The sequence below is a fragment of the Gigantopelta aegis genome, chromosome 3 (genome assembly GCF_016097555.1).
Source record: "Gigantopelta aegis isolate Gae_Host chromosome 3, Gae_host_genome, whole genome shotgun sequence".
Classification (NCBI taxonomy): Eukaryota; Metazoa; Mollusca; class Gastropoda; order Neomphalida; family Peltospiridae; genus Gigantopelta; species Gigantopelta aegis.
In genome coordinates, this window is record NC_054701.1 from 48,195,145 (window position 1) to 48,210,848 (window position 15,704).

Consider the following 15,704-nt stretch of genomic DNA (forward strand, 5'->3'; position numbering starts at 1 on the left):
ATATCCTTCAAAATGATAGTGAAAAAAGACATAAGATCATAAGCATCGTTAATGGCAAACTGTTGCAGTCTACGTTTGCTTAAATGCTGAAAAGTATCCCAATTTCCCTTCGCCAACCTGCATCTTTGAACTCTTTTAAGTGACGGCGAGTAAATAAAGTCCCCAAGATGATTGAAAAGTGATTATAACATATTATAGTATATTGTATAACTATTTATTTGGAAATTTGTGTACAGATATGTTGACTGAGCATACAGTGAGATATGTGTTTTTGTTTTATCCAAATGTTTTGAAGCATTCTAAATTACAGCATTTTAAATTAATGTAATAACAGTGAAATATTACACTTTCAACGTTGACGTTGCAACTTTAAAGACATCATCTTTCGCATGAAATTGATTTTGGGCCACTACACCAGGACGACCAAAAACACATTGAAGTAACCGAAATTAATAATTTAAGGAAATGTTGAGTAATGTGTAAATAAAAAGTAAAAACAATAGAATATATACACATATACTAATTCTTAAATTTACTTTGCAAATGTAAGTTTTTGTTTGTATTTCAGTTTGAAGTTTCAAAAGGCAATGAAAACTATAGATTCCCATTCGATGATTGGATCGGTAATAACGACATCAAAGCCGGTAAGAGACAGATCATTAGGTTTAGTACATTTAGTTATGAATCCTACCATGGGTTATCATATTTATGTACCATGGGTTATCATATTTTGAAAAAAGAAAACCCACTAAAAATATTATTTTGCACTAAGGTCTCACCTTCATGCATCACTATTTAGTATAGGATGGGTACACGCTGTAGTGGCGGTGACAGTTACAGTAAACAAAATGCCACAGCAGTGAGCACCTACTCAGCATCTACCACGTTCGATTCTTGTGCCATTTTAATTTTACACAGCCCATATTGCGTCTTCTTTATTGTTTCGAATGTTTGTTTTACCCACACTGTTTCGAAAATTCCTTTTTATGTCCTCCGCCTGTAACCCAATGACTATTCAGTATGTAGTATGGGACTCCGAGAAAGTCGATAGTGGTAATGTGGACAATTTTTGGAACCACCAACACATTTTAGAATTAACAAAAAACCTTGATTATTCTGCTAACTGGAGCAGCAACCTTTTTTCTTTTTCGTCGCGTCCGGTACTTTAGCTTGGATAGGAAGTGATGTCACCTGTAAACTATTCCTGTATGCAGAAACAAACGCACTAATTTAAAGCAACGCACTTCTCTTTGACCCGCCGGACTTGTAAAACAACATAACTGTCCAGATAATATAATAAAGTATTTAACTAAAGATATTTTAATGTGCATTAACAGTACGAAATAGGGGTTACAGAAAAATCCTATGAAAAAAATGCATTCCAGTAGTAGTACGTTCGAGCAAAAATGACTACACACAATAACCAAGTGATAATTTCCTTTTCGTTGAAACTACGTGATTGGTCATTTCTGTGATTTTATCTAGGGTAGTCTACTTAACAAATAATATTATATAACTGGTTACAGTAATAAACTCTGTCCCGTTGATAATTTGTCCATTACCATTTTAGGGGTTACAAGTTATTCGTTGGAGAAAAACAGTCATTTTATCATTTCAGTAGACCTGTTCTAAGACTAAAACGTAACTATCTACTCAATGGGATGGAGAAAAATGGCTGCCGTCATTATATACAATAGCTTTCATATTTTAACCGGTTTTAAAAAAATAAAATATACCAATATAATGTGCATTAAATATCATTACATATGCGTACCTGTCCAAAAGCCTTGCCTAATCATGCCTTTAAATAATAAAAACATATATATTGCGAGTGTGATGATATCTATGGAATTTTTATTATTTATAAAAAATTATATATTGTTTCAGAATACAGCTGTAATGGTAAAGGTAAAGGGAGGGATGCCTGTAACTATCATGGCACATGTGAACCGTACAGTCGATGTTCATGCGACTCTGGCTATTACTTGAAGAATTCATATTGCCACGGTAGGTACATATAGTATCATTTAATATTAGGCACTTATTTGTGTAGCAAATACAACAACTTAAGTACACAAAATACTTGTTATAGAACACCCTCCATTTTATTTATTAAAAGAAAGTAATACGTCTTAAAACTGTTTATTATGTAATATTCTACTTTTAACGACGTACACTGAAACGGCACAACACCGACGTAGCTGAGGGAGGAAGGGGGGGGGGGGGGGTGTCATGGCTCACAGTAGACTACATTCATCGCCTATTAGATGTCATACATCTGGTAATTTGTGACGTATAGTGCTAGAGAGGAAACCCGCTACATGTTTCCATTAGTAGCAAGGATGTTTTTTAATATGCACTATCCCACAGACAGGATAGTACAAACCACGGCCTTTACAATACCAGTCGTGGTGCACTGGCTGCACCGAGAAATAGTTCGTCACAATAATGGACCTATCGACGAGGAATCAATCCTAGACTGACCTTTACCACTGGGATATGTCTGGCCCCTTTAAAATAATAATGTCGATACACATTTTCCTTACAAAATCAACATTTTTCATGTATGCTTTTAATAAGAGGGGTACTAAAACAAAGTACAGTTTGTAACTTTGTACACTCGTGTCACGGGGATCCTATAATACCCGTAACTGAATGAAACACGATTATGAAAATATCTCTCCTAACTGTATATCTATTAGATCTCTCTGTAACGGGCGGTTATACCCTAGTGTGGCTCGTCTAGGTATGATCAGAGATACGATCTATATAAAGTATATGTAATATAGCACGTTTAGTTCACTAGAAAACACAACAAAAACACAACACACTTTGGAATCTGTATTAACCTATGCTGACAAATGTACTGCCGCAGTAGTTAATTAACAACAACAAATAATAACAACCCAGAACTGATCACTTAATTAGTTAATCTCTAGGTGTCTAGTTTACACAATATGCTAATCACTTCACCGTGACACAACACCCACACGTGTGATAATTGAGAAACGCTTCCAGAAGAACTTAATTAATAAAGGAATTACAACTCTATTCCTAACTGGTTAATTTTTAATTAACCCTTACTACTCGTTCAGTAACGTGTGATAATTGAGAAACGCTTCCAGGAGAACTTAATTAATAAAGAAATTACAACTCTATTCCTAACTGGTTAATTTTTAATTAACCCTTACTACTCATTCAGTAACCTTGTAACACAGAATCAATACTGGTACTTATCACAATAAAGACAATAACCTACAGTTTACCTAGGTCCTCTAGGATGACTGGCTAAACTTTAATAATTATTTAGACAGTGAGCCTACAGCTTACAGCGTCAGATGACCGGCAACACCGTCTAAATAATATTAGTATAATACAGTATTAAAATATTTAAAGTCACATCAATCACATCAAGGTTATACGACAGAGCAGAAATGATATTTACCAAGTCCAAACGGACGAACGTTCCCTGGAAGCCTTCCAATATGTTTCTCCCTGATATCTCTAAAAACCCTAGCTATTTATCATAAAACCCGAATATCGCCTGGGGGTACATCACGGCCCTCCCCCTAGCAAGTGATATTCCCACAGCGACCACGCCGGCATATTTTTCTTAGATCGGCAGACTGGCTGTCGCCATTCCGCGAGCAATCCCCTGGTCATAAACAGCACTACCGGAGTTATTACGTAACTACTGGCCACATGGCCTCCGCAACTGGGCTGGGTGTGTATTGGGATGCACGGTCGCGCGAAGGTATTACGTAACAAAGTGCCCACCCGAGCTAAGTGCATATTGGAACTGCACACGGCCCTCTAACACAATTAATATCGCCACAGGCGAAAACAAAATTAAGAGCATGTTCCGTCACAACTCGTGAACACTAAATAAGTAGTTATTAGCAGTTTGGAAGCCATGTTGCTGAAACTCCACAAATATATTTGCCAGACCAGTACAGCCTTATTGCATGCGCAATTTAATTTCATCTTTTGAATGTTTGCATAGTCTAGCGTTATTAATATATTTTTTAAAAGTAGTACTTTATTAAATATTTAGAATGTCCACACATCGACCACTGCTTGAAGCAGAAACCATGCAAATCGGCGTCTGATATGCAGTGTCGCACATGTCAGGAAGGATACTACTTGGTTGCTTATCGATGCACACGTGAGTAAAAATATGTTATTTGATTAGATTTACAAATAGTCATGGAAGAAAATGTTCAATCAAGCCAGATGCATTCCAGTAATTGCCTAAGTCAACATCCCTATATGATATAAGTTGATATGATAAATATATATGATTAAAATTGCCCAAGCATCTCTGTTGTCATCGAAACACATGCCAGTTTGTATTACAGTAACATGAACAGTAAATAATTGCTGGATGGACGGATAAAATTATTGCACACGCAGTTTTGTATTTTGAGTTATTCCAATGTCACTTAAAAGGTTGAGTTTGCATTTCAAATGTGTATTTGATCATTGTTAAGTTGGTTACGTTTTAAATGTTTCAGGCTGTCCCAGCATTGATCACTGTAAGCAAGAAGTATGCAGTAAACCAAAAGATGTAACGTGTAAACTCTGTGATAACCAGAGCTCTGACAGACGCCATTCTCTATACTGGCCAACCAACTCTCGGACCAACTGTTCAGGTGAAGGCTGTTCTACATTCGTGCAGCAGCAAACTGTACACTACTGTAAAATGGATACTGCGTGAAAATATATGTTTATGGTACACACCAAAATGTTTGGCAGTTCGAGTTTAAGAGTGATTTGTACATATATATATATATATATATATATATATATATATATATATATATATATATATATATATATATATATATATATATATATATATATATATATATATTACCCCAGCGGTCACTCATAACAGGGAAACTATTTTCCATACTTTCTCAGTGAAATATATTCTGCATTGGTCTAAGGAACAATACTACTGGACAATTTCACACTTACAAAACAATGACCATGTCGGTACTAAATATGACATCATCACGATTTGGCAAACGCACAATGACGTCATGTAGTTTAAAGAGTTTGCATTTATGGCTCTCTGCTTTTGGTGTTAAATTTATAACAAAATGTCATTTTAATGCAATACATTATAGATTTTGTAGCAGAATAAAAAAAAGTTTTGTTTTTGAAAATTATCCATGAACGTGAATAAATTACAAAACTATAGCAATTCTCAGAACAGTGCGTAAAGTGGTTTACATCGTTTCTATACAGGTTGGCCTTCGTGCATGTGCGTTAAAAATAAAATCTTTAAGAGAAAAAATAGCTGAGGTAATAAATAGAATAACAACCTCGGTACCAGTTATTATCAAATTTATGTCCCTCGTGAAATAATTTTCATTTGTCACTCGCTAAAGCTCGTGACAACTGAAAATTATTCCACGAGGGACATACATTTGATAATAACTGGTAACTCGTTTGCTACCCTCTATATATAAACCAAGTAGCTGCATTTAAACGAAAACAAGCGAATACATGTCCAAAAAAAACATTGTCTAACTTTAGATTGTTTAAATGCAAGTCTAGTGTTAGAACATGCTCGTATTTGCCACATTAAATTTATATATATCAGAAAGACAGCGTTTTTTTACTTGCTAATTATTAAAAATTGCAAGTTTTGAATTAACGTAATTATCACTGACCCGCCATAGTTTCTGAATCTCCGGATACTTGGATTACAGTAAAGGCTGGGTCCAACATCTTTTTTTAAAGCTCACTTTTTTTCTGCGGATGTTAAATTTTACTATCTGTTGAGTTGAATTTTATATTGCTTTAATCTGTTTCTTGTGTTCTTTACTTACTGTCCTATATACCTTCTAGCCACCTGTTCGTGGAACAACAGATGGTGTTGGCCTGGAGATTGCTCAGATGATCTGTCGTCATCCTGCCAGTGCAGAAAAGGTTTCAAGAAAGTGGATGGAAATGGCTTCACTAGGTGTGACTGTGAGTGAAACTCTTAAAAAAACTAACAATGCATATTTAAAGCTAAAATTACAGATTAAAGTATACTTCGTGTCAGTGTCAGTATATGTGTTTCTTATTATTCTGATATTTGAAGTAGGTCAAATTGTATTTCAGTCCAAAATGTTTTAGTAAAAGGAAGTAAATGCATGTTGCGCTGTAACAAACATTTTGGCAACCAGAAACACATTCGATATACAGAAATTAATATTCTAAGAAATACATTGTATTCAAGATGTAACTTTAGTTGTCAAAAAGGATTTGATATTTGGAAATATTAGGTTAAAATGGTTACAAACTCAAGATAGGCCCTTTAAACGTCTAACATATATCTAGCTTCTTTGTAATAAACTATAAAACACATTTAGAATTTGATTACTGCATGCAGTGTGGTTGAATCATAATAAAAAGAGGAAGAAAAAAGGTGACTTTTAACAATATATTTTTAGTTTTTCGTGTATACTGACTGTTTTTATTTCATTTTATATTTAGTGTCTGCCGTACCAGATTTGATGACATGTAGCATATCAATAAACGACAATATGGCAAGATCAACTCCAGGAAATATCACTAGTTGTGAATATGAGAGCGATACATACACTAATATTCAGCCCGACAAGACACTGAGTTTCAATCTACTGGCAATATTTGAGAGGAAGACTGATCAAAATCGTCCATTTCCGCTTTATATTGACAGTTCAGAAACCAATACAGGGATTGTGAGAGGAAATGCACGTGTTTTTGTGGAATTACTCGATGGTGCGTGCTGTTTGCTTACCTCTTTAAAATATTTATTAATAACATATTATTCATCCCACATTAGAATTTCCACCAATGAACATAAAACACCAAAACCTCACCTGTAAGTTCAAAGGTAATGTTCGTAATGTAACAACAGGCCCGTGTCCAGCCATATTTGCGGGGCGGTACGTTGAGATATTGGGTGGAACTAAGTTTATATCATGGGTGCCGAAGGCACTAGAATCGAGCGCGCGAATGGTCTAGAGGGTCCGGGGGCATGCTTCCCCGGACAATTTGTAAATGTAGATGCTCAGAGGTGCATTCTGGAGCTATTTGTAATGGGTTTTTAATATTTTATTTCAGGTGTTTTGAGGTCGTAGCGCGTACATTTTTTTTATAAGACTTCAAGAGCAGCAGTAAACTTTAACTACATTAAAACTGTAAAACCGTTAATATTGATGAATTGTGTACTTAACTGAGTATATTGCATATGTGTATGGGTAGAAGAAACGTAAATATATGGAACGTGCGTATGCTTACATAATGGGTATCTCGTACACTATTTTATGATAATTTCTAAATACGCCAATATATACTTTATGTCTGATCTGATCATGCACGTCCAAGGTAGAAATCATCAGTCGTGAAATTTAATTTCACGTTTATGTTCAAGTATTTTGTTGAAAAACATATTTGGAACGTCTAGTGATGAGTTTAACTAGAAGAAAGATTGCCCATCTTCATTCGTCGATTGTGCAATGTCGATAATTCGGGCATTTTTTTTTTTTAATCCTCTAAATTCGGGCAAAACTTAGCCTGCCCACCACACCCCCACACCCCCAAAAATTGGAGCCCGTACGCCTGTGAGGGTCTGTATGATGAGTATAATGTTATCATTAACAGATAATCGTTTGTAAAAACAAGAATCTAGAAAAATAACAATTGAATCACTAAAACGCGCGTGTGGTAAAAAAAATGACCCCATCAATGTGTTTAAATTTTGATATTGGGCATAGGTTTGTTTTCTGTTTGGTGTATTGACGGCATCGGAATCGCTTTCATGAATAATATTTAAGTCAATTGCCCCCCCTTGATTTTTAATTCGACAAGGGTATTGCAATCGAAGTTCCACCAATGACTTTATTCGAGACGGAATGAGATGTATGACATGTTAAACATATTTACGGTACCGGTACCAATCATATGCCAGACACGGTTTGAATTGAGAACGCATTCGACAGTGTCAGCTGTTCAATAAATTCATCTCTAAACAACATGCAATATAAAAAGCAATTCACCGAACACAACAAAGTCAATAGTCATATTTAACTAACATTTTACTATTTTTGGGGTGATCGTAGTTGATCAAAATATTTCATAAGAAAAGCGTCCATCTTTTGACAGCTCTTGGCAGCACGTTTTTTGCTTCGCTCTCTTTGCTCAAGTCGTCCCATGATAGGCGTAATTTGTAAGTCGACAAAATAGCGCGCCACAATTACTTACATGATAGACTGGTTCTCAATTGAATATACCCATAACGACGCCTTGTAATAACATTCGTGTAACGCATGAACCATTTTAGGCACAAACAAATATTTACGGAAATTACCGAACGCTGAAATTATTATTTGAGCTTCTACAGAGACGAGCCAAATAATATCAGAGGGCGGGCTTCCAATAATGGTTTCGAATAAAGTAGCATTTAATACAGCCATCAGTTAGGGTACACGTTAAAATACTTATAATAAGAAATAAAAAACATTATACATGTTTGGACGGAACTCCAATTCTCGCGGGGGATGGGGGTGCGTTCGCACCTGTCGGCTACGGGCCTGAACAACAAATTACGGAACCCTGGAGATTTATGTCTGCATAATAATAAAATATGAAGAATCGACTAGTGTTAATTCTATTAAGATTAAATAAATAACATAACCTTTCATCATAATTGTTTCTGTGAAGCGTTTATTATTATTGTTTATTACTGCGATTACCCTGTCTTTCTTGCCAGACAGTTCCGCTAATTTGATAGGAATATTAACTGTGATGAATAAATTAGCGTGTTTTTACCATAAGAATGACATACTATTTATATATGTACGCTTAATACGGAATCTACTGAAATTATATATTACTGGTTACTTTGCCTGGGTGATTTACGCTTAGATTGGACTTGGTGTGTGTGTGTGTGTGTGTGTGTGTGTGTGTGTGTGTGTGTATGTGTGTGTGTTAGTTATATCTTGTATATTAATTCACCTTTTAACAGAGTGTGGGAGGGGAAAATATATAACATTCAGACTTGGATTGGGGAAGGGAGATTTACGTATGTGTCGGTTATACATATGTCCTTAAAGTGATTTCCAAAATAGGTGCATGCATATATTAATATTTACTACATAATAAGAATATATACTTAAACAATAGTGAAGTTAGTGGTCAATTTTGTCAATATTTTGGCTATGGGGGGGGGGGGGGGGGGGGGGGGGGGAAAGGAAAAAACAGATATATTCCGAACTACATCCTTAATATGTTAAAATAATAAAACTGCCTACTTAGAAATGTTTCTTCTGTTAATGGAAACAACGCAGGTGTATGATGCATGCGAATTGTGAGTCACATAAACATAGCATGGTGGGATCTAGCTCAATCAGTAGAGAGCTCACTCGATCCATCTCGGTAGACCTATTTTCTTACTGGGTTTTCGCCGTCCCAATCACGACTGGTATATCAAAGGCTAGGCTGTCCTGTCTGTTAGAAAATGCATATAAAAGATCCCATTCTGGTAAAAGAAACGTGGTGGATTGTCTCTAAGATTGCATGGCAGATTTATCATATGTTTGACATCCAGTAGTTTATGATTAATAAATTGATGTTCTCCAGTGGCGTCATTAAACAACAACAACAACAGCAACAAAAACCCTTTATGTAATTGTTTGCTACCTCTTTCGAAGAAAACGTTTACTGAGAACTGATACAATGATACCCACTGTTTTCTTCCACTTTTGAATGGAGAAGTTCAATATACATATTTACATGTATTTTCAATGGATGTTTTAATTTTTAATGATTCTGTAAAACTAAACAAAAATGAATATTGATACGTGAATATGTTACGACCAAAAAATAAATAAAAGGAGCTATATATTAAGAAATATTCCGAAGTATTAGGTTTGGGTTTTCTTGACATACATGTATAAACACTAAACTATTCCAGGCTCACACAATCAGCTACGGGAGGTAACACTGAATGGTGGTGATAATTGCATGGATCTCATAAGCAGTAGAAAACCATCTACTACGATGCATTGCAACAAATGTTTGAATATGAATCACACGTTGCAAAATGGAGAAAGGTGATTCTAACATTATTTATTTTCAGAATAATACATATGCTGTTTCTCCCTCCCTCTCTCTCTCTGTCTGTCTGTCTGTCTGTCTGTCTCTCTCTGTATCTCCAGAGGCAATATCTAGCTCAGTTTGTAGAACGCTCTCTTGAGGTGCCTGCATCGTAGGATCAAATCACCTCAGTGGCCCCATTCTCCGATTGGGTTTTTTCAACGTCCCAACCAGTGCACTAAGACTGGTATATCTAAAGCAGTAGTATGTACTGTCCTGTGTTTGAGAAAGTGCATATAAAATATCTGTTGCTACTAGTAGAAAAATGTAGCAGATTTCCTCTAAGACCATGTCAGAATTAACAAAAGTTTGATATCCAAAAGCCGATGATTAATAAATCAATTAAATAAAACCAACATTAAACAAAACAATCTTTAACTCTCTCTCTTTCTGCGTTTGTGTGTGTGTGTGTGTGTGTGTGTGTGTGTGTGTGTGTGTATAATTGGATGTGTATCATTATTATCTGCGTTACTGAAGTATGAAATTGTCTTCAATTTCAGATTATGCACACAATTCGAGATATTGTCTGGAGGATATTTTAATTATAGTGATTTTGGAAAGACTCCCAAGGGAACAGAAATATTTACTCATCAAACAAAGAAAAAAACTTTGTGTCTGAACTATGACAATGTAAAACCTGAGCATTGTTTATCAGATCATAAAACACCATGTAGTAAATTATTGATCGCTTTAGACAGAAGAATAACCAGAACAGAAACGATATCACTTACTCTTGGAGATGGTTGGAAAGATCCGTGGCCTAAAGCTGGTTCACCCAAACATGCATCTGGCATTAAAAAATTCATCTTGGAAGTACATGAAGTCAAAACAAAGGGAAACGTTTTAGAAGTTGACAAAGGAAGTTTAGTCCCTCCACTCAAAGAAGAAATATTTGTCTTGATGGCTCACAACGTATCGTTTGTTCTTCCTAAGGCACCAGCTTTATACTGTACCATGCTTGAAGTCCACGATATTGCTGGCAATGTTAAATTTGCCAGAAGATTCGTTCTTTTTGATAATGTATCTAAAATTGAGATAAACAACCTAAAGCCCTTGACAGTCTCGTCGGCATCGACAATCACTGGCAACAAATGGCAAGTGAATCATGGACACATTTGCCTAAACTGGAAAGATAGGTATTATAACTCCTACTACATAAACAACAATCTCTTGGCACCCATCAAGACTGACACTGACAATGACATAACTGGTGTTTATGACCAGCACACTGGAAAGCTCCCTGTAAGTGGTACTAGAAATATATATGGCTTGACTGGCTTCATATATTCCTATTTTGTAAACAATGGTTCATTCACTCCAGAAAAATTTGTGCCTGACTTTAAAAAACAATCAATATGCCTGAATCTGAGTTTATCAGACGGTGATACATATGAATTTTTGATAACTGCAGAGGATGTTATGAAGAACCGAATACAAGAAAATGTAACCGTACACATAGACCATACAGTTCCAGATATAAACAACATGTGGTTGGTTAGGAATAAGAACCGTGAGTTGTACGTCCATAACAGTAGAGACTTATCAGACATGGTGTTGGAATTTGATGCAAGTGACCCACACAGTGGAATCTATTCAGTGGAATGGTTTCTGGGAACACAGCTCAACACATCTGATATTGGGAAAGGATATTTGCCGGTCATTAAACTTTCAGCCAATGTAAGACTTATTTTAAAGGTACATTCCTGAGTTTGCTGCATTGTAAGATGTTTCCGACTAATAAAATATTTCTACGATTAAACTTGCATATTAAATATATTTTCTTGTTTAGAATATCAATGTCTGTATATTCAATGTGTTTCTGGTCGTCTTAATATTTATAAGAAGCCCAAACTAGATTTTGTATTCAAATAATTTTGTACGTACAAAATATTATATAGTTTTGGAAATAAAAGGAAATTTAACTTAGTACAAATATTAAAACGATCAGAAACACGTTTAATATACAGCCACTGATATTTTATGCAGAGAAATATATTTAATATGTAATTACAATCGTTAAAAAGTATCTGTTAATCGATAATATCTTAAAAAGTGCAGCAAACTCAGGAATGTCCCTTTAAGGAATTGTATGATTAGCTATGATTCAAATGATTCGTTTTAATGAACATCTGTTTAATTTATTAGTTTGATGATTATGCATTAATCCATTTATGTCTTAATATATATGAAATATGAATAAGTACATAACATTAATTATAAATCAATAGAAATTATTTGGGTCACATTTATGCTGAAGAACATTTAAGATTTTCTTCGAATTTATGATTGTCTTAAGTCTGTAATTGGCATTTGTAGTGTGTTGAATTATTAGAAATGTAACAGACAACAGATAACTTACTCGATAAGTTTCTATATTTTAAAAAGAATCTAATTGTATCACGAGTTCACAGTATTGATCAATATGGCTAATTTGTTTAGTATTTAATGTATGTATTGTTCATTTATGTTTTGTCTTTAGTTCACATTACTGGATTCCGTTACCTTTATTTTTACCTTAATATACGGTACATTAATTACATACATATGTTGAAGACATTTCGACACATAATAAGAACGCCAGCATTAATTCCTACTTGTATACCTTGATATTTATATTATATAATTGCAGAAAACGTGTCAAGTAGACCAGCATTGTTACTGTCCATATGTTGGTTCCTGTGCCTATTATAACTACACAGTAAAACTGAACCATCTGGTGAATGAAAACACAAACATGGGTACACAGGACAGGGAATACTACTTCACATTAATGGTGACAAATACAGCCATGTTGAAGTCAGTATGTCATCTGGATATCCTGGTAGATGCATCACCGCCTGTTGCCGGAGTTGTTCTGGAGGGACCACCAGGAGGACCAGATATTGACTACACCAGTGAAGATCATGTATACATCAACATGCATGGTTTCATTGATCATGAAAGTGGTATCAGATTGTATCGTGTTGCCCTAGCAGAACGATGTTTGACACTTGAGGAACTGAGAAATGCTGGAAATGCTAGCATTGTAATAGTTTACAAGACAGTCAATCCAATAATAAAGTTATCATTTCCAAACAGTGGACTTTTTTACTCGTCTGCTGTTGCCTTCAATAACGCGATGGAGCCATCAATTGTCGTCTGTTCAGATGGTATTACAAAGGACACCACGCCTCCAATGATGACAAATATAATATTGAAAAATGGACAAATGTATAGTGGACTGTGGTGTAAAAACGCCAAAGCTTGGTATGTTGACAAGAATATGACCTTAATAGAGTTACAGCAAACACCAGCATGCCAAAAGAAATGCAAACATCATAAAAGCTTGGGCTACGTGGGTGCTTTTCCTCTGCAACATAAAGCTATCAATGACAATGACACGTCTGAGGACATCTGCTCTAGATCACCTATACTGAATAACGAATCTGTTATCTATCTTCCATCAGACAAAATATACTTGAAATGGAAAACTAATGAGCCAGAGAGCCAGATTAGAGATTATGTTATTGGGATTGGTGATGACAAGTCACAGACAGATGTACCGTTAGTGAGATCTTATGAATCAACACATGGAAAGGAATTCTTTCATCTTTCATATTCTGGTTTAACAAGCACATCTATATTTTACATTTTTATGAAAGTTATCAACAAAGCAGGTTTATCATCAGTTGTTGTGCTCGGACCTGTCATGATAGATGAAACATCACTACCACGGATAACAGAAACACTGCAGCCCAGAATAAACAATAACGGCATAAAAGACCCCGAGAAAACTGGTAATCAATTTACTGTACTCTAAAGAATTGGTAAGAATCATAATTGAATAAAAAATATAGGCAAACTATAGTGCATCTAAGTCATATAGCTTAGACGGTTCTGTCCGCATTTGTAAATAAATATAATTACTTTTCAGACTGTTTATTTAAGGTGAAATAAACCGAGGGAAGACTTTCTCAATTGTGGCACTACACATTATAGTACATATAACTTGGAAAGCTTGGTACATACAATGCAATAATTATTATTATTAAACAATGATCTTATCTATTTAACTTTTATGCATTTGATGTATCTGGGGAATTTTCCGGTTGTGTATTACTAATTACATTTCCGTTACATTCATTACAATTTAAAGTCATCCCATTGGTCCAGCCGTAGCAACGCGAGTTTGTTAATTTATACACATACAACATGTTAATTATAAGGATTGTCTGTTATTTCTTTTACGTTTATCTCGGTATGAAAAATAACCCTTATGCATGAACGGCTTTGTTCATACACCGATGAAAGTAAAATAACAGAAAATTCTTAAATGAATATAATTTTTTATGTTGACCTAGAAGACCTTGTTGTGCATTGTCTAAACAATTTTTGAAAAACAAAAAATATTTACAGAAGTTTAAGTTTATGAATGTACTGACCAACTGGTCTCAAATAACAACTACCCCGAGATAATTTTTCGACCCTGGTGTTACATTCGTGCGATTCTAGCTAAGTAATAGTTCACTACATCTCTGTGTCTGAGACTCGGTAATGATATGCAGACCAAATATCCATTCATAAAAAATTACTACAACGTAGTTTGCTACAGAATTATTAGTTACCTACCGGTCCAACCGGAGGAGACTATAGGTTTTGTCTCCATCCTTTCGTCTGTCTGCCTGTCATTTTGTCTGTATAAATAAGGTAATGACATTTAAGTTATTTTCTATTAAAATATGCATATAAAGAGATTTTGTTTTTAAACGTTGTGAGCCATAACTCGACGGCTTATTATAGAGCACAAAATAATTAGATTTTGGGTAAACAGTAATTATAGTATTGATGGAAGTTTGAGCTAACGGTATCTATAATGGTTACCCAAATAAACAAAATGAAACACAAATTTAGAAAATATAGTTTAAATGTGCAGGAGTGCCAAATACGTGGGCATTTGTTTAGAATTAGGCCTATACAGATTTGTTTTAGATTAGCATGAGTGTCGAGAATATTTTTCTTTTAAAAACAAATTAAAACCAAAATCACTCGCCATTTGTAAACATCCACTCCTCGTTTGTATACCGCCTATTCAAGTGTCTAGTGTCTACCCCACATATAAAACCATACAATATTGATCTCGCTGTAATACAAATGAATAATCTAACTAAATAGTTTGGTTCACATGATTATGCAATATGGTAATGGATGTCATAATCGAATTAAAAATGTTTATATTATAGGTAATGGTTAAACAAGTCTCTTTACTGATATGGCTTCTCATTCTGTAACATTCCGCCGAGCTATATAACTCAAAACATTTTAATAGTTTCTCTTTATATACATATTTTTAATAGCAAACAATTTAATGTTTATGATATTATTTATATATATGCCATACCCTACCATGCTAGGTTTAAATTTGACTTCATCAGTTCTAAACTCTCTGTCTGATTGCCCTGTCTTTTAACCTTGTCAACAGAACATGTTGAGATCACCTCACGCGTATATGGCGCATATTCTAAAGCAAAACACTTTTCATCTTGGGTACTTATTGTCTTTCTTTCTTTTAACTGTATTAACGTGCCTAT

General features: G+C 34.8%; 1 protein-coding gene across 1 annotated transcript; it reads left to right on the top strand.

Moving 5' to 3' along the window:
• Positions 1-6,542: 6,542 nt before the first annotated feature.
• Positions 6,543-13,936, top strand: LOC121368680. The gene is made up of 3 exons (XM_041493418.1): positions 6,543-6,759; positions 11,549-11,814; positions 12,767-13,936. Exons 1-3 carry the CDS (start codon positions 6,543-6,545, stop codon positions 13,934-13,936), a joined length of 1,653 nt encoding a protein of 550 aa, XP_041349352.1.
• Positions 13,937-15,704: the final 1,768 nt, after the last annotated feature.

Coding starts and splice junctions, on each gene's coding strand:
- LOC121368680 (XM_041493418.1), top strand. CDS start 6,543: ATGGCAAGATCAACTCCAGGAAATATCACTAGTTGTGAATATGAGAGC. Junction 6,760..11,548: donor TTTTGTGGAATTACTCGATG/GTGCGTGCTGTT, acceptor TGATAACTGCAG/AGGATGTTATGAAGAACCGA. Junction 11,815..12,766: donor TCATTAAACTTTCAGCCAAT/GTAAGACTTATT, acceptor ATATAATTGCAG/AAAACGTGTCAAGTAGACCA.